Here is a 20,538-nt window from a genome sequence, read left to right as displayed (position 1 = left end):
TTCTTTTCAGTCTAATAGTTAGAAGATATAAAATACTGGCATCTGCTTAATTTACAAGTTCATGAACTACAAGGTGATGATGAACTTAGGGAAGGAAGCATCAATTACTGCATTACAAGAAGCAGAGCTGGGCATGCACAGCAAAGGACCCAGAAAAATACCTTGAAAGCCCAAAAGTAAGAAATGCTGAAGATGAGGACAGAAATGGACTAACCAAATGTCCCTAAGATGAAAAGCGTTGCCCCCTTGAAAATACATTTTGCCCCCATATAAGCAAAAAATTGAAAAGACTACTCTTAAGAAAATATTCTAAGGAATGTTATAATTTGGAGTAAAGCTACTTAGAAAGACTAGATAAAACTTTTAAATTGCAGTAGTTATTTTCTTTGGGTAGATTATATTTAAAATATTTATATTTGATGCATACTGGTTATCTTATGACTACTTTTTCAATTTTTGAGTCTTACAATAACTCATGTTTAAACTCTGAATTTCATCAGTCCCTGCTACATTCACATTATCATGTGAAGATGGACATCACATGGGAGAAAGACATTAACTGAAGGCCAGAAGTTAGGAGCTTATGATGTAAGACATTTGAGGGTCCAAAGATCATAACATTTAAAGATATTTCATAACATTTCAGTAATTCATCTGCAAGTCAATTATTTTGACAGAGTATGAGTGGCCTATCAGGATAAATGGCCTTATTTATGTAATTAGACCTTAAAGTATATTGGCAGTGTGAGCACACAAATACCCAAATTATGCTTTTCTAAAAGGTCACTGGGAAAACACCCAAAGTAGTCAGGAGCTCTAAGGCACATATAGGGCCAACAATTTGGAAATTTTCACCATTTTGAGAAATCCTCAAAATGACAACAACAATAACAAGTGTTTGAAATGAGGGCAAAATGAACAGGTGGGAGATACATTGCATGTTTTTAAAAAACATTTGAGATCACATTTAAAATAATAAAGTGAGATACAAAAGAAATTCCCTTATTAAAAAAAATACTGTTATCCTAATAAACTTCTTCAAGGTAATTTACCTTCTATTTTAGAAAGTCATTTGCTTATTTAAGAAATCAGAAGTAACATAAAAAAATTAAGAGGCAGTTTCTCATGGGTAAATGAATCTGCAAATTCAAGATAGACAAGCATGGAAAAATGAACTCAGGAGATTTGATTTTCTGTTCCAGTGGTCCAGTGGTTTATTATTTTATAGAGGTTTGGAAGGATTAATGAATTTCAAAATAGCTAATTTAACTCATTTAGCCATAGGATCTGCCTGGAATAGTAATTAGTAGAAACTGTCTGTTAGAATTCCTTCTCTCTGCTTCCTTCCTTTTTTATTGTCTCTCATTTAGTCATATGTACCTACACAATATATAGTCTATGAATTGGGGTTTATGATGGTATGAAAACTATATACAATAAAAATATGGGGAGAAAGGAAAGGGTGATTTGGTTCAAACTGCAAAATTTATGTTTTCAAGAGAATTTCATTTATATATTTATTTTCTTAGATCTACTTCTACTTTATTCCTAATGCAAAGAAAGTCCTTTCATTTACCAATTTCATATCAAATATGCTTTAGTTTATTTTTATGTGATTAAATGAAAGCTTTGTATTTGAAGGTGCAATCCAATGCCCACCCAGGGCCTGATGACAACTTAACTGCTACAAACTTAGCATTAAACATAGTCTTTCTGGTATTTGTAAGTAGGGTGAGGGTGAAGATATTTGACAAAAGGCATCTCTCTGTGCATGTTTTGAGCTCAAAAGCCCATATGAGATCATTTAGGGAGGCTCCACAGTTGCCAGATTAGCCTTCTCTTTCCTTCCTCTCCTACCTTTCTACTCATTTCATTTTCTGTCTAGTTCCCCAGAAGAGGAGGCAGAGAAAATAAAGGCAACCCATCAGTTTCCAATATTTGCCACAAGTCAGTGACACCATTGGGCACAAGGGCACACTGACCGTCCCTTTACTAGCCACTAAGTCCCTTTAGTTTGTACTCACGATGGCATTTTCTACCAGGATACACAGTTACAGAAATGATTTGATGAATTAACTTCTACATTTCCAAATACATTTAACATAACCACAGATTTAAATGGGTATTTCCTTGACTGTTATAACTGTGCCAGATGGAATCACATTTTGTGAATCAGTGACAGTTTGGCAATGATTCATCTAAGATCTTTCATCATTATTACCAGGAATACTGAAAGTTAGGATATAAAACCTTCATTGGCTCAATGATAACTACAAAGCCCTGTTGGCCATGGAAAAGTATAAAAAGTTATCCCCAATCACCATTGGTGGACAAAAATGTGAACAGGATAATACAATACTTTGAAAATATTTTAATATTTGCTGTTTTTGTTGCCTGTGCTATTAATATATACATTGATTCAGTAATAAATATGCTACTATTACATAGAGTGCAATATTTTTTAGTATTCATAATTGGTTGAAATTAATGCTGCTAGTATCTCAAGAAAGAATAAATAAATATCATGCCCCAATTCCAAACTAATGCTCAAGAAGTCATCATTAACTAGAACTACAAAATAAACATGTTGGGCATTATCTTTTATACGCACAATTCCTGTAAACATAGCGAAGATCACTTTTCTCAGTCCTGACATTTCATGTGATGGCTTTAAAAGAAAATGTAACAGACAAATCTTATCACTTTTTTTTTTTTTGCATAAGGAAAGAATCAATCATGGTTTAAAATGCAGCAATCTTTCAGTGAAATGTCTTCATCATGTAGCACTTGTTTTTCTGTTTGAACTCAGAACTTTTGAGCAATAAAAGTGCTCTGCGTAAGTTTATAAAATATGCCTTCTGGATTTAAAAGTTAACAAAAAAGTTTCAAAACAAGTCATAGCTATGATTCTAAAATATTATGTACATAATATCCGACTACAGGAGGACGAGCCTCCCTGTAGCACAACACAGTGTACAAATATGAAGCACAGTGTTAATCCAATTTCCCTTTGGGTTTTGCTCACATGTCGCCTAAATGGCTGATGGTAAGCTCTAGAATGCGGCCTGTTCTACTCCTTGCATCAAAGAAAGCACAAAGGGGGATGTGAGGACACTTTAAAAGTAGATCATGGGAAAAGTGGCAAAAATACAGTACGTATGCTTTAAACAGCGCACTTTATAAAATATTTTGCTTTATTCATATTCTTTTATAAAGTGCAATGTTACTCAAAACAGAGACATGTACCTCAGTATTTTGCAATAACCATTAAAACAATTACCGGGAAAGAGCAGTGCAAAAATTAAAAACGTACGTAGCTTAGCATGCATCTCAGACGCATCCCAAATATAGAGCGTGGGAACTTACATTCTTACACATTTTTTTTTCACTTTTTAGAAAAAGATTAATAATAGCAGGTTATCATCATATGTAACCATAAAATAGAAACAATAAGTTAAAATCCTCTCTGAAGAAATAGGTATATGCCACACATAAAATTGATTACAGAATCTTTTGAAAACAGTCAAGACCTTTTTCTCTGATAAATCTCTTATCAATGAGTGCAAATCTCTTCAAAACCCACATTGTCCACAAGGAAGCAAGAGGTATCCTCAAAGCACGGGCCACCTCTGCCTGGTAAATGGTTGAAACACCTGTGACTTCTTTTGCAAGCAGCTCAACTCTTATCAGCCTGGAATTACACTCACAGACACTTTGCTCTGGCGAGGACAGTCCCAGTGGCCTCACGCTGGGTCACTAAACAGGCCGTGTACTCCTTTCACAGTAATGTTCTCGGGCCAGTGCTTTTGGACAAGGACAATCAACTGGGTTTTCCTGAAAAAATTCCCTAAGACGCAGATTCCAATGAGGCCACGTGACAGGTTTTTAGAAGCACAGAAACCTGGCTCGGGTGTGTGCTGAGGGCGCGTGAGGTGCAGCGGTGACTTCCCTGCCCTGGCTCCGCTGCTCAGTCTGAGAACTGGAAGAGGGTCTCTGGGTTATTGCTGTCCGCGGGGTTGCTGGGCTGCAGGGTCTTTGTTGGTGTGGTTTTACCATGAGAATGAGAGGAGGAAGAATGAGAACTCTCGCTCGAGCTGCTGCGGGTCTCCGTGCTGGTGCTGGTCTTCTTCATTTTCCTTCTCTTAGCCAGAGGGGCCTTGTCGACATTCTGAAGGCAAAACCCTTCTCTCTTGTATTTGTTAAAGGCCTAGGGGAGAGAAAAGGGAACCCCCGTGAAGGTAAAAGGATTGCGGTTTTCTTGGCAGTTACGACTTAGAGGAGAAGATAACAGTCATTTGGCAAACACAGCTCAAGTTGTCCGGGGAGCCAAGTCTAAAATCATGACCCCAAACCTGCTGGCAGGTCCATAAGTTCATGGGGAAGATTTCTAAGGTCTCTGTTTACATCAAACCAGCTGTGCTGCCCAGGAGTCATGACTCTGTAAATCTTGGAAGCAGGTAGTGCTAATGCTCAGTAAAGAAACACTGACTAGAAATTCCTGGGGAAAATCCACTGTGGATTTCCTGGCCCTCAGCCCCAAACTCCCAGGAATACTTTGACGAGTTTGGTGCCTGAGATTTAAATTCTGACTGCAAAGGGAATCCACCATGGTCCTTACTCTGGGCTTCCAACTCAGTGCAATCTGGGTGGATCTCGGACACAAGATGGACAAGGCAGCCTCACTCTGCAGACCCCTGCCTGGCTTCTCCTCACAGCAGCCTCACTTAACTTTTCTCATCCTCAGGTTTGGTTGGGGCTGCTCCTGAAAGCCTTGCACCAGAAGTCCCTGAGAAACTCTGGATCGCTCCTGCAGGTACAAGACAGAGCGATATCTTCTTGCAGCTCGTCTCTTTACCCAGCAACTGATCTCATTCACTAATTTTTTTTTTAATTAAAATGTTCTACTTTTTTTTTTTTTTTTTAAAGATTTATTTATTTATTTATGCAAGCACTGGGTACAGTCAGAAGTGCGGGAGGATGAGAGAATCCACCAGAGCCAGAGCGGGGAACATAACAGGCAGACTGACGAAATACAGTACTGAGGGGAGCAGTGGGTGCAGCAGGAGAGGTCTGTCACGCCATGTGGGATTCTCGCCAGCTGGCCGGCCAGGATCAAACCCATGCTGCAGAGGCCGCAGACAGCTTCGCAGCCCAGCACTCAACCACTGCGCCACCAGGGAAGACCCTCATTCACTAATGTTTTAATTCATTTCTGAAGTTGAAGAAGAAACTCCTATTCCTTCTCCTTACTACAAAGAACGCCTTCAGGGGGCATTTTATTTCTCTTGAATTCATCAATGCCTTATATAACCACCTTAATACATTTATATCTGCTTGGCCCAAATGTGCATTAACAGTTACTGTTTCATTGTCTCTGTCTTTCAAATCTATAATCCATACTCAGTTATCAATTAACTTCTTACCCTTCAGTCTCTAGAACGCACCAAGCACAAAACAGCTGTTGACTGGACTTTCACATGTGCCTTAGTTTCTAATGTTTATTTATAGTTTCTAAAGAAAAGGATTTAGCTCATTTGAGAGAAAAAAAGTTCTAACATTATGCATTGTTTTTATTACCTACTGAAAATGTTCAGCTATTCAAATATCAGACGACTGCCTCATCCCACAGACTCATTCTAAATGCCAAATAAATATTTTGTGGGTGAGCAGTAATTCTGGTTCCCAATGTACTTTCTGTTTATAAATATATTTATAGTAGGAAGGGATTATAAAAACATACCTAAAATGAAAAGAACACTTTATTGAAAATGCATTACTATGAATATGTCTCTGAGCTCATAGAGTAAGAGCATCTGATTCCTTTCAAACTGCCCTCCACAAGCACAGCAGGGACTTACGTGGAAGGTTGCCTTCACACAGGTATGCACAGCAGCTCCTGAAGATCCCAGGATGTCGGGGGTCATCAGGGGATTTGAGGACAGCTGACTGCCATCTTGAAGCCATTCATTGTATCTCAAGCCAGACATTTTAAGTCTTTTATTTGGATCAACTGTGAGGAGTCCTGTGAGAGTAAGGTATTTTTATTTTATCATTTGTCATTACAAGCACAGTTCAAAATCAACCTCAGACGTAAATCTCAATCTCCAGGGTATCAAATATGGTAAGATTTCATCTCTTTTTACAGCCAAGTAGTATTCCATTATGTAAATATATCATATCTTCCGTATCCACTTATCTTTTATGGACATGAACGTTATTTCCATAACTTGGCTACTGTAAATAGTACTGTAAATAGATATCCCTTTGAATGAGTGTTTTTGCATTATTTGTCTAGATGCCTAGGAGTAGAAATGTTGGATCATATACACATGAGGCATTTCATTGTTGTATTTTGCATTTCCTTGATGCTAAGTGATGATGAGCATTTATTTCACCTGCCTCTGCCCATCTGTATGTCTTCTTTGGAAAAGTGTGTGTTTGACTCATCTGCCCACTTTTTGTTTGGTTTGTTTTCTTTTTGCTGAGTTGTGTGAGTTCTTTGTAGCTCTTGGATACTAGCCCCTGTCAGATGTATGATGTGCATTCTCTCCCATTTGGTATAGAGGGGGTACAGGGGAGTCTTTTTGTTTTAACGGATTTTTAACAGAAAAGAAGGATGATGGCAGATGTTAGGAATGTCACTCTAATGACCAACAGACAGGCAAAGTCAGAGCAAGTGAGATGTGTTAAAAGAATGCCACAGGATTTTAGGAGAGAGATGGTGAGAACTAAGGTGACCGCTGTGTGAATGAGGAGTAGGGGGTCAGGGGAGCTGGACCTGCTGGACTGAGTCCTGGCTGAGGGAGGCCAGAAGGGCGCAGGTATCTATGATGGTGCCCAGGTTTCTTTGGTGACCTGGCTTTTGGGCAGAGCAAAAAAAGGAGATGGGAGCAAAAAAAGGATTGGGGAAGAATAGTAAAAAAGCAGAGGTTTATTTGGGAGGTATTAGAATGAGAGGATCCAAGTGCTTGTTGACTCTAAATGTGGTAAGATTTCTAAGGAGAGTGCTCTGATAAGAAAACAGGGTGAAGAGAGGAGTATGGGAATGTCTGAGAACACACAGGGATTTCTCAAGTGATGAACATGTGTGATGGTACAATTCCACATGACTCACAAAACACATAAATATAAAATTTTGTTACATTCTTACCTTGGATCAAATCTTTAGCCTCTTGAGATACATTTTTCCAGGCTTCTCCTTCAAAGGAGAAATCGCCCTTTTTGATTTTCTTCATGATTTCCACCGCACTGGTACATGTCAAACTTTTATCATGAGACTGGAATGGAACTTGCCCTGACAACATGGTATACTGATAAGCAAAGAAAGAAACAAAACAGCATGACTCAAAACCATGGTCCAAGACACCCAGCCATCATCCTATACATGATTTACCAATTATTCAACTAGCTTCCTGGGTTTAAAGGATTATGTTACATCTCTTGCTGAGGCGACTACCAGGGTTCAAAGGCTGGTAAATAAAGTGAGACACTTATTACATCATGATTTAAAATGGCTTTTATAACTACATTTAAAGAACAAGAAAAGAGAAAGGAGTAATCCAATGGCTTCAGAAAATATGGTATTGATGTCAACAGAAATTTGAGAGAGAAGAAGCCTTTATAATTACTTTTCCTATCCAATTCATGCACCCTCCCCTAGGACATTAACTATGGTTAAGGAATAAGAATTTTTTTTTTTATTTAGGACTTCCTATTTTGTTTGTAATTATCCCCATTTTAATTGTTGTGCTAAATATAACGAATTCTCCATAGCTGTTTTATCTTAGTCTCCATGACTTTTATCTTTTATCTTTATCTCCATGACTGTTTTATCTTAGTCATGTATTTGAAAATGTATACTAAAGTTTATTCGCCCTTTAAAAGCCAACAGGAAAACTAAAAAGCTCAGGTTTGTCTTTATAGCAGAGACTGGATTTCTGGAAAGTGATTCTAACTACTTGGAGGGATTTCTCTCTGCTTACTGAGATCCTGGTGTGTGGAGATGGAAAGTGAATGTAAATGGTGGGGGTCTGGCTGATGTTAATGAAGCCACTGAGAACCCCCATATGAGGAGTGGGTAGCAGTGTCATGAAAAGCAGCTAATTAGGAATGGATGCAAAAGAGAGAGAGTCTGTTTCTTTAACAGCCCCAAAAGAGGTAGAGAGCTGCAGGGACACGTACAGTGATCCAGAAGGAGGCTGCCATTTCTCTTTTCTGGCCATCTGTCTGTAAGTGGGCTCCCCCCTTGTGATGGCAAGATGGCCAAGTGGCTCTGATACCATGGCTCTCAGAAGAGATGGAAATTCCCAGACAAGATCATAAAAGCAACATAGGAAGGAAAACCAAGAGGAAGCCATCAAATAGCAGTCAACAAAACCCAAGCAAGGATGGACAATGCAAGAAGAGCCAGCCAGAGAAATGAAACTGACACCTCTCATGTCACCAGAGACTAGGAAGTTTGGAGATAAATTCTTACTTTCTGAGACAGAAAATGGTGCCTGAGAAGAATAAGAACTATAGTGTGGAGACTGGGAGTTTCTAGATGCCCGTATCTGGATTCTACGGGTGCATGACTCACACATTCCCGTTTCCTGCCTGCAACATATGTGTCTGCTTGCTTATAAGTTTGGTACCATGAGCTCAAGGTCAGCTTGGATAACCACAGTGGAGCAAAGGGCCCAGGGAACACTCTGCTCTCGCTCTTGCCTCAGCTGCTCCTGTTCCCTGGGATTATTCTCCTTAGGAACAGGATAAACATAAGGTTCAGCTTGAGATTCTGCTTTCTGGAGAACCAGACTAGAAAAATTTTTATATTGCTGATGAACCTTTCACTTATTTCCAGTTTGAAACAAGCTGCTCGGATCTTCTTGTGAATGTCTTTTGGGGCATAAAAATACACATTTCTGTTGGGTATATTCCCAAAATTGGAAGTGCTGGGTTATTTGTTCTGGGTATTTCCAGTAGATAACTGCCAACATTTTCCCCCAATTAAGCGCCACTTTTTTTTTTTTTTAAGATTTATTTATTTATGCATACAAGAGCTGGGGTACAGGCCAGAGGTGTGGGGGGTGAGAGGATTCACCAGAGACAGAATGGGGAACAGAACAGGCAGACTGACAAAAGTACACTGCTGAGGGGAGCAGCGGGTGAGGCAGGAGAGGTCTGCTGTGCCATGTGGGTTGCTCCCTGGCTGGCCGGGGGATCGAATTCATGCTGCAGAGGCTATGGATAGCATCATAGGTTGTGTCTTAACCCCCTGCACCACCAGGGAGGCCCTCCACTTCTTAATCTTACCCAACTTCCTAACAGATACTTATGTGGCACAATAGAAGTAACCTTTAAAGCGCAGTTTTCTCACCTTCTGATGTGCAATAATGCAACAGGCTGTTGGGTGTGAAAACTCATTCTAAATCTTTGGCAATATTTAAAGAGACTGGTGATCAGGGACTGTGAAAATAAGATCTCTTTGCTGGAAGATGTAGAATTAAACAAAGTTTAGCCTTTCTTAACTCTAAGATCTTATCATTTTAGTTCATCATTTAGGAATCAACTTCTGTTAAGAATAATTTTGTATCTGCAAACTGTTTGCAAATGGTGCATCAAAACTACCTAACTAGATAAAATATATGCACATGTATCTATATATGCCTGTGTTCATAAATGTGTGTTATATGTGAGTGTGTGTGTACACATATATACACACACTTATGGAGATTGTGTACCCAAAAGAGAATCAGAGAGAAAAAATGTGGTGAAATGTTAGATGTTCATAGCATTATGCTTTCAAATTTTCTCTAGATCTAAAATTTAAAAAATAAAATTTTGGGAAAAAAGTAAAGAAATAAGGTCCCTAAATAAAATGTGGAAGAAATAGGTTTTAAATGGAATATATCCCTCCGCTGGGTATTTTATACATGCTTGTGAGGTGGCTTATAATACTATCCTGCATTTCCTACATGCTGTATATTATGGATTGAATGCTTATAGGGCCTGAAAATTATTATGTTGAACACCCAACACCCGCCCCCCCACCATTTCACCCCATCCCCACCCTGTGACTGCATTTGGAGATGGGCCATTAAGGAGGTAATTAAAGTTAAGTGAGGTCATAAAGGTAGGAGCCTAATCTAATAGGCTTAGTGCCCCCTCAAAAAACAAACAAAAAGCTACACCATAGAGCTTGCTCAATCTCTCCAAACACTTGCACTGAAGAAAGGCCATAGAAGGTCAAGGGGCAGCAGACCCTGTTTGCAACCTAAGGAGAAAGCTCTCACCAGGCCCCGCCCCTACTGACACCTTCATATTGGATTTCCCAGCCCCAGAAGTGTAAGAAAAAAAAAAAATCCTATTGTTTAAGCCCCCAGTCTGTGCATGGCGGTGCTGAGCAGACACTGCGTAATGAACACCCAGGGACTGACAACCATGAGTTAGGCTAGGCTGTAATCAAAGCCACAGGATACCACATAATGCATCTTCCGGGGCATTTGTTTTATTTAATGGGGTAACAAATTATTTTCATATTAAAATATCCACATTTTTGTTACTATAGGCAATATGCAAAAGGTTCATAAATTTCTAAGACATATTGGGATACCATAAATAAATTTTGTGTCTTCTATGGGGTAACTCAGGCGTTTTATATAAATCCTTTGGAGCTAGGCAGTCACTTATGTGGAAAAGTCTGTGAAGCTCTCTTTTCACCTGACTTTAGTGCAGGTATTAACTTTGATTTTTAAGTGTATTTCATTATTTATTTCTAAAAGGTAAGGATTTTTTAAAAAATATAGTTGCACTATCATACCTAAAAAAAAGCAGTACTTCCTTTGTATCACTGAATAGCCAACCAATATTCAAATCCCCCAATTGTGCTATAGACATTGTGTATGTACACACACACACACACACCCCAACCACACAATCATATCCAAATGATTTACTACTAGAGTTGAAATCAGATTTGCTTGAATCACAAGTTACAAAGCATATAGACATTAAACAATGTTTCTTAAGCATCTCTTGGCCCATAGGTTCCCAGCCTATGTTTTCTTAAACTTTATTTGCTGGAGAAATTGGGTTGCTGGTTCTATGGAACATTTCATACCCTGGATATAGTGATTCTCCTTTTGCTGTATCATTTAACCTGTTCTTTGTACCTCACTTTTCTCAAAAATTGGACAATGAAATCTTTTAAATATAATGTACATAAGGCTTGCCATAACACAGTCATTTCCATAGATGTAACAGGTCCAGGCTCTAAAATACCTGTCTGTGTAGTTAAGACTGTCTTTTAAAACCTTAAATGGCATGATAGTTATAATTGGTTTATATTTAAAATAAGGACTCTTTTATAAGAGACTAGCTTATATTATTACTAAAAATGATAAGCTCTTTTCTATGTAGACAATTTTTTTAAGTGAATTCTACTAATAAAGATGTAATCAGTTTAAGTCTTTAAACAAACTCTCAGAGTTACAGAAGTTAGTTACTTTTATTTAAAAAATCCGATTCATAAATATGTACTTTTAGTTTCGAAATTATAAATGAAGACTCAAAATTTCTAAAATGAAAATCATAAAGCTTAAAAATAAAGTAATAGCCATCCTGCGGGGACAACTGGTTAGCCATTGGGGGAAAACAAATCAACCCCAAAATAGCTCCCAGATGGAGTGCAGATTTATGTATAAAAATAAAATATAATTCTAGAGCAAAGCTTAGGAGAATATTTTTATAATTTTGGGATGGGGTAAGAGTGGAATGACAATCTGACATCAAAGCCAGATAACAGAAAGGAAAAGACCAGCACAACTTACTCCATAGGAAAAGTTTTTATCTAATCCTTATAAAAACAAAATTCAAACCCCTATTACTGAAAACAAGGTCTTCAAGCAAATGCCAAATCAGAAATAATGTTGCTAATATTAGTGTCAGACAAAAAGATTAAAATCCTTAATAAAGCTTTAACGTTTAGTAAGAAAATTCCACACAGGAAAATGGGCAAAGCTCATAATGGCAATTCATAGAAGAGAAAATAAAAATGTCCGAATACATGGAAAGATGGAATATTTATCAAAGAAATGCATGCAAATGATAAATAACCAGGGGATATAGTGAAGAGTGAAATTGACAGTATCCAATCACAAGAGCATGATCTGGTAAAACTTCTGGAAGGAAATCTAGGCATGTATGTCAAAATAAAGCTGTGTATATCCTTTCCAAGGAATCTATTCTAAGGAAAGAGATAAATCCGAGCATACACACACACACACACGCACACACACACACATATAATTGTATATAGCTTAAAATTAGTGAAAATCTGGTAATATTGCTAATTTATTAGTAATGAAATGGTTGAATAAACATTGGAGAATCAAACCACATGTGTAATATAATCTAATTTGTTTAAAAATCCAAATACATACACACATGTATAGAAAAACCTGTAAAATATAAAGTACACAGAATGTGCTGGGGGCAGGGGTGTGAGGGAGCGATAGGTGAGAGCTTACACAAGTATCATCTCTGTATGAGGTGAAGACAAGATATTTCCCTTTGTTCCTTATATCTTTCTGTATTGTCTGAAATTTTCTTCCTAAGATTATGCATTACAAATTATATGCAGAAAAAGTAAAGCTATTTTGAGAAGAAACATGCTGAGATTTTTCTAGCTTCATGTTCTGTTTCTGATCACGGCAACCAAGGACATTTTGTGAGAAGCATGCCTCCGTGGTTACTATAAGTTACTACAAATAGCTCTCCTTTTATCTATTAATTTTTTAACTTAGCCTAAATGACATTCTTTAGCTATGTTTTCAGTCTGAATATCTCACAGGGTATTTTTAAATGTTTTTCTACTAATGTCATTTAGCTAGGTTCACAAAGTATCTAACACATGAGTATCTTTTGAAAATATGTATCTCTTATTCATATAAAACACAGCTGCCTTAAGTAGCTGCAAATAAACTAAAATAAAAAGTCCTACATTTCTCCAATGTTAAGTTTTTTTTTTTTTTTTTTTTTTTTTATAGAGGCATGCTTTTATTTATTTGTTTGCTGGTTTGTTTGTTTGTTTTTGTTTTTTATACATGCACTGGGTACAGTCAGAAGCGCGGGAGGGTGAGAGAATTCACCAGAGCCAGAGCGGGGATCAGAGCAGGCAGAAGGACCGAAGTACACTGCTGAGGGGAGCAGCGGGCGGCAGGAGAGGTCTGCACGCCATGTGGGACCCTCCTCTGGTGGCCGGGGAGCAGCCGGGGATCGAACCGGCGCCGCAGAGGCCGCGGGCAGCTTCGCAACCCAGCGCTCAACCGCTGCGCCACCGGGGAGGCCCTCCAATTTTAAGTTTTAAGAGAAGAAAATAGTTTTGGTCTGGCCTTGAGCTGGTTTTACAGAAAAGAAACCAATTTGCCAGATTTTATACAAACTTAAGGAAAATAGCAGAGAGAAGTAGGAACGGGGGAGATCAAGTGGCTGGTCTCATGGCCCCATGGACGTGAACTCACCAAGATGACGCCCAGGCTCCAGAGGTCGCAGGACTCATCATAGCCGTTGTGGTTCAACAGCTCCGGGGCAGCGTAATGGAGCGTGAAGCAAGGTGTCTTCAGGGGCTGGTTATCAGGTGGCTTTAACCGCGCAAACCCAAAATCGATGACTTTAATTTCCAAATTGTCATTTTCATCAGTGAACAATAAATTCTGCAAGATGCAAACACTTATATTAGTTTCTCCTTAAAATACCTCGGGAGCTGGGACAGGCACTGAGGGGACACTATCGACCTGCAAATTGACACTGGATTCGTGGGCAGAGGAGAGTCTGAGAGCAGGTGGTCTGTGAATGGTCATGCCCCAGCCTTGTTCTTTCTTTGTATTATTTTAGTTTTATAAATTCTCCATTTCACAAAGTAACGTGGAACATTTGTCAACTGCACTGTGCCTCTGTGGAGGCCAGGCCCTCGGTCCACGCTTTTCCCTCTTCTGCACTTGTCTTTGCTTCCTCTGCCAACCTCCTTTCTAACTGGCTCATGTGTACCCACTGTTCATTCAGAGATGCCAACCTAACTATCCCACCAAACTGGAGTTACAAAGTCTTATATTTTCTAGCATCATTTGCTTTCCTTTCTGGTCCTTTCCTTCCTGGGACTTAACACTTTTGCACTATTGGCTCACTGTCTTCATCCCCACAGACCATAATTCCATAGGGGCAGGGCCTGTGATTATCTTATTCAAGACTCTATACCCAGGGCCTGATGCAGTCATGTCATAGGTGCTTTGGTAAATATTTGCTGGCTGAATGAAATCATAAATAAAATAGTTACATGAGATCTAGGATAGACTATTAAATAAGACATAGAAACATGCACTACATTTCAGGAATATTTTCTCCAAAACAGTTAACACTCAAACATTTATCATATAATTATTCAGAAAACACTGTTATTTTGAATCCTCCATCCATCAAGATTTTTTAATCACTAAGGCTTTACTGAGTACTAATTTCATATTTATCACATGCTTAATGAATGTTAACTGTATTGATGCACAAAACATAATTTTTATTAGTACATCAAGCCAGTAGCCACAGTAAGTATATCTGGTTTCTATTGCCTTTATACTACCTAACACAATCTGTTATGCCTTTCTGTTCATTAACTTATTCCCCATCTCTGAAACATCATTTATTTGATTAATATTATTCTAACCAAAATAAAAGCCATCACAGAAGGTTGGTACAAAGAAGAAAAAATCAAAACGTTCCATTCAATAGTTAAAAATGAACAAAATGGGAGGAAAGTAAAACAAAAAACAAAAAACAAAATGAAAAGGTTTCTTAAAATTTTTTATCATACTGGGCCTCCCTGGTGGCGTGAGGGGTTAGGACACAAGCTATGAAGCTGTTCGCAGTGGCTGCAGCATGAGTTCGATCCCCACCCAGGGAGCTACCTACCTGAGCAGGAGAGTCAGACCTCTCCTGACTCGCCTGCTGCTCCCCTTAGCAGTGTATTTCAGGCTGTCTGTTCTGTTCCCCACTCTGTCTCTGGTGAATCCTCTCAACTCCCCCCCCACAAACCTCTGGCCTGTACCCCAGTTCTTGTAAGCATAAATAAATCTTTAAAAAAATTTCTATTACACAGTGCGTAATCCTGTGTGTATGAAGGAATTAAAATGTGGATATATTTAAATGTAAGGCTTTGGCACCCCTGAAGCTAAAGGCAGGGTTCTCTAATAGATGCCTGGGGGAGCCTCTCAGCAGGGACCCTGGGTTCCTCTGGGTGTTCCCTGTACAGCATAGATGAAATGCCCTGGCCCCGTCTTCATCAGTCCTGCTAAGTCTTTGGAAATGACTTCAGTTTATTCTGTGCGAGGACTGATGAAGGCCTTCCTTGATTCAGACCTTCAAGTGGAGGGGATGCAGAGCTCACTTCTCTGCTCCTCTCCCACCTCTAGGAGGTGCTGATGTGCAGGCTGACGAGTGGGAGAAAGGAACCATTCAAACCCTTTTTCTCGTCTCAAATTGCTGCAAACTAACTTGGTATCATTTTTCTTGATCTTTCAAGAGAATGGGAACCCGTTTGAAAAATACAAAGCCGCCTACTAAGACTGTCAGTCAACTTCTAAATATATCTGATTCTCACCTAGAATCCAGGATTTTGCCTATGCAGAAAATGAATGCCACAAAACTGTCTACCTAAAGATATATAAACAGATCTTAAAGTGCTATATCAATGGGAAAGGGATTAAACTTTTAATATGGAAATAGCATACGCTGCCATTCAAAAGTCAAAGTGAAAGATATTTTATTATGAAAATGTTAGCACAAAGGTACATTTTCATTTCTCCAAAATACATTTTGATCTGGGATTGTAACTGCAGAAGAATGTCCTAAGTAATCTGACAATTCCTCATCTCAAATGACTACTTCAAAGAAAGACTTTATAACAAAGAAGGATCAGGCTAGATGAGTATCTGTGTATTAGTAAAAGAGGGAGTCAAATGTCAATTCCGCACCATTTGAGACTCATGAGATGACAGATGGCCAGTTATCGGAGAATAAAACACATGAAAATGAATTCTATGCAGCCATGGACCAAGTCTTTTCAATTAAAAAAAATTACATGTTTGTTCTTTGTCTATCACGAAAACACTGAAGTGCTGTGCTTTCACATTTAAAAACAGGCAGCTAATCTCCAATGTACAGGGCACATATTTTTAGTGGGTGTTATGTAGGAGAGTGAGAATTATGATGAAGGAAGCAGAGGGGTAGCTACCATAGTTGCAAGTTCATAAAATCACAATTCACTTTTGGTTGATTACTAGTAATATGAACACCAGTAACAGAAAGTACACAGCCAGAAATTTAAATACTTTAGGAACCTAAATTATGTTTGAATATGCAGCGTTCAATTAAAAAAACCTCAGGTATTTAAATAAAAGTCAACAATGGTGCTTTCTGAGAAATGATCCTTTCTGGTCTAACATTTAAAAAAAACCCAAATAAGTAATTAATTTAAATATACTTGACAATGCATTATAATCACATGGTAATTAAAAATGAAGTTCTATTTTAGAGAGGAAATATGTATAATTTTGCATATGATAAAAGATGATTCATTGTTATCCTTTTATAAATTACCAGGTTTTGTGCTTTAATTTTTGTTAATATTTGAATGATTTTCTAAAATAGAGGAATTTTAGATTTGGGATGCTAAAAAGGGATCTTTCTAGAGTTACAACCTCCTTTACTAACCTTTTGAAACAATATATAAAAAGCTGCTACTTCTGTGTCGCTACAAGTTCTATAAATACCATAGTACATGGGCAAAGAAAAGCACATATACATATGGAATAACTAGTTAAGCCACCACAATTCTTTCCGTTTAAATTCTTAGAATAGAATTACATACATTCCTATTCATGAACTAATCAATTTGATTATAAATGTGAAAAATAAGCTTTTGAAATACATCACTTGAAAAATGCCTCTAATGTGGTATACATATAGAAGCACTGTTATTTTCTGCTACAGAAATTTCCACTGCTATTTTTAGTCTACAACTGTTTCATAAAGTATTTCTTCCATAAAAGGTTCTCACACTTACAAATAAAACCTTGAGATGCTCAGCTGGCAAAAAACAAACAAAAAAACCACCCCAAACCAAAAAACAGAAAATAAATTTTCGACTGAAACAGAAAAGAAAAATCCAAGAAACATAATATTTGCAAGTATCTATTAGCAGAAAGCTCTGAAAGGTTAAAAAGCAACCAAGAATTTAGCTCCACATTTGGGGGGTTTTAACAACGAGGCTAGGCTGAATTACAGGTGAGAACATGCCACTGTGTACCTCGGGCTTCAAGTCTCTGTGCACCACGCCCACGTCGTGCATGTGGCTCACGGCCGACACGAGCCTGCGCATGATGTGGCTGGCCTCCGTCTCACTGAAGTGCTTCTTCTTCTTGATGCGCTCGAACAGCTCTCCCCCCTTGAGAAGTTCCATCACTAGGAATGTGTGAAGCTAGGACACAGGGTATTGCAGAGGGCCACAATGAGTAGGAGCCCAAATTTATTAATGCATAAAACACTGACTGACTATTAACCGTCACCAACAAATTTAAATACTCTCTTGCTAAAATAATCAACAGCCATCTTTGTATTTTAGAGGAGTGGAAGGATAATGGCTTTTTTAGAATTCTATTTCGGTAATGGAAAATTTCAAGTGCTGCAGCGAAATCCTTACATATCCTTTCCTTGACTAATTCTTTCATTTGAATTCTTTTCCAACTCTATTAAGTTTACATGTCTTTCTTTTTCAAGTGGACTTAGGGCTGATAATAACATGAAATCCTCTGCTTTAAGTGATGTGGAGGATTATGGGGGGACTATGGCCTGACACACCCTTACAAATGAAACCTATCTTCTGAAAAAGTACTTTTTGATGATGTCACTTTGAAGCTCCTGTTGGGGCTCATTAGACTGGTTTTAAAGTTCTTGCTCTACCCCTGGAAAATACCCACAACTAACAGTGTGTGCTTTTAAACAATTAGTTTTGATCCCAATGGCATCATCTTAAAGAATTAAAGAAGTTGTGTATCTACTATGCTTTGTGTACATTTTCATAAAGAAACTAATAAAAGAGCTTTTGAAAAGCAAAGGAATTATTTCAGTTCTCAAATCAACACAAATGGTTTTCAAAAAGATATCAAAAAGATACCAAATGAATATTCAAATCAATAGACACCAAATCAGATTCGGGTGCAACATATTAAAGCACCGACATACACTCAATAAACAAAATAAAATGGTTCCTTAAAAATTAGCAAAATCCAGAAAAAATGCTTATATATATGGTCCTGCTATACTGGGAAAATTTTAAAGGGAGAAACTTTTAATAAGAAAACTGGTTCCAGGTTACAGGAGATCAAGCTAATTTGAATTTCTATGTCAGACATAAAAGCTCAAGGTCGAGGCTCAGCTACAAGTATAGACAATGACCTTTAAAGATGAAATCAAATACAAAAATAAAAGGGTTTTCGAGTCAAAACTGGATCTGAATGCCAGTCCAGCTGTTTATGATCTTGATATGTTCCTGACTGCTATGAACTTCAGGGCCCTACCAGTGACATGAAGGCAACAATGAGAAAACATCACATGGCAGCTTGGATCAGGACCCTCCAAAGATGTCCATGTCCCAATCCCCAGAAGCTGTGTCTGGTACTGTAGAAGGTACAGAGGCCTTGCAGATGTGGTTAAGAAGCCAGAGGTGGGAAGAGCATCTGATTATCCATCTATGGGTCTACACAACAGACTGGAGTGATGATGGAAGGGTCACAGGCCAGGAGAGGGGACAGTCTCCATTAGAGCCTCTAGGAAGAACCTGTCCTGGAAACACCTTGACTTCACCTCAGTGAGACTGATATTAGCTTTTGCTCACCAGACAGTAAAATAGTCAATTCTGTGTTGCTTGAATCTGTGGTAGTTTGTTACAGCGTAGCTATTCCTATTCCTACTAGTACTCTTATTTATGCTACTCCTGGAGGAGTAAAGGAACATGCCTTGATCATAGGCTAAAGACTCACTCTCAGTCACCTTCCTCTGTTAGTTGGAAGGAAGACTGTGCAGACTGGAGGATGATCTAGGCAACTGAGACGCCATCATGGAAAAGCACCGAAGGTATCAACACCTGCACACTAAAACAACAGTATCTCCCTGCACCCCTATGTTTATTGCAGCACATTTTACAATAGGTAAGCTATGGAAACAACCCAAATGCCCCAAAACAGATGACTGGATCGAGAAGATGTGGTACATATACATAATGGAATACTATTCAGCAATCAAAAAAGATAAACTCATGCCATTCGCAGCAATGTGGATGGAGCTGGAAGGGATTATACTCAGTGAAATAAGCCAGAAGGAAAAAGAAAAATATTGGATGGTTTCATTAAAAAAAAATAAATAAAATAACAGTATGTTTATGCTAGTACACACAGGATTGTATCATGGACAATTTATATCGCAATAACTCTTGAATATAAAACTAGCAAATAATAAATTTAACTTGTGACAAATGAAAAATTAGGGATGCAGTTCCACAGATCTGATATCAGCCTAAACAGAGCCCAAATGTCTTTGCTGGGATCTAGCTGGGGACACAGCTGCAAACACAGGGGGTGCTGGAAGTTCTTCCAGCAATTCCTTGATAGACAGGAGAGTCATCTTCCATAGGAGACTGGCCAGGCTCTTCTCAAGCTCCTCCAGTGCACAGGGGACTCCTTCCCTCCACTGGAGTTGAGCAGCCTGAGGAGCCGAGGCAGTGAGGAACACTGAGCGATGCTCTCCCCAGGCCTGACTTCAAAGATACTCCTTTTGGGACTAGGAGAACCAAAGAGCAAGCTGCTGATGAGGTTGTTTTTGGGTGCTCACCATCTGATGTGAAAACCAGGCTGTGTTTCTGCCTCCCCAAAGGTTATAGAGCAAAGTAATTAAAAGCTTGTCCTGAAGTTGGACTGCTTCTGGGCTTCAGAGCCCAGCATTATCACTGAGTAACCAGGAGACGCTGGGACTTCTATGAGGTTCACCTCACAGTTACTAGAAGGATCGACTAAGAATACTTTGCTGCAGGACCTGGGCCACATAGGTATGCAGTGATAAATGGCAGCAGTGAGAGTCACTAGGCCAGGTTTCACCAGGATGTATCCTTCTTGGCCACAGCCCTCTGGGAAATGTCCATGTGGTAGCGAACTAGGTCACATTTACGCTGGGACCTGGATGCTACAGCAGCACAGTTCAGAGAGCCCAGAATTGGAGACCAGGTTCTTCCTATTAGATTTTCATTGTCTTGCTGTGTGAACCTTGGCCGAGTCTGATGACCCTTCTGGATCTCAGTATCTTCTTTGGTGACGTTAGGGCAAACCACACCCAGGACTGGTGTTAGCTCTTGTGCCTTGCATGTAGTCTCACGTATGACTGTATCATCCCACCCAGTCCCAGGGAGAAAAGATAACTGTAATGGTGCAATTTCTATCATGGAAGGTAGCAGTGGAG

The 20,538-nt window shown here is 38.8% G+C and overlaps 1 protein-coding gene across 4 annotated transcripts in view; it reads right to left on the bottom strand.

Annotated features, from left to right (window-relative positions):
• Positions 1-1,080: 1,080 nt before the first annotated feature.
• The window catches only part of RPS6KA5 (ribosomal protein S6 kinase A5), a 147,430-nt gene continuing 127,972 nt past the window's right edge, over positions 1,081-20,538 (bottom strand). For all 4 annotated transcript variants that reach the window (XM_037503707.2, XM_037503709.2, XM_037503710.2 and 1 more), the window contains 5 exons: positions 17,339-17,509; positions 13,503-13,694; positions 7,151-7,310; positions 5,859-6,022; positions 1,081-4,207 (listed from right to left, as the gene is read on the bottom strand). In XM_037503707.2, coding sequence (XP_037359604.1) covers positions 3,968-4,207; positions 5,859-6,022; positions 7,151-7,310; positions 13,503-13,694; positions 17,339-17,509 — 927 coding nt within the window. In that variant the 3' untranslated portion in view covers positions 1,081-3,967. The remainder of the gene's footprint in view (positions 4,208-5,858; positions 6,023-7,150; positions 7,311-13,502; positions 13,695-17,338; positions 17,510-20,538) is intronic.

Source organism: Talpa occidentalis, unplaced genomic scaffold (assembly GCF_014898055.3).
Source record: "Talpa occidentalis isolate TD23 unplaced genomic scaffold, MPIMG_talOcc4v2.1 talOcc4.11, whole genome shotgun sequence".
NCBI lineage: Eukaryota > Metazoa > Chordata > Mammalia > Eulipotyphla > Talpidae > Talpa > Talpa occidentalis.
The sequence above is the reverse complement of the archived record's forward strand: the minus strand, read 5'-3'. Positions and strand labels throughout refer to the sequence as shown.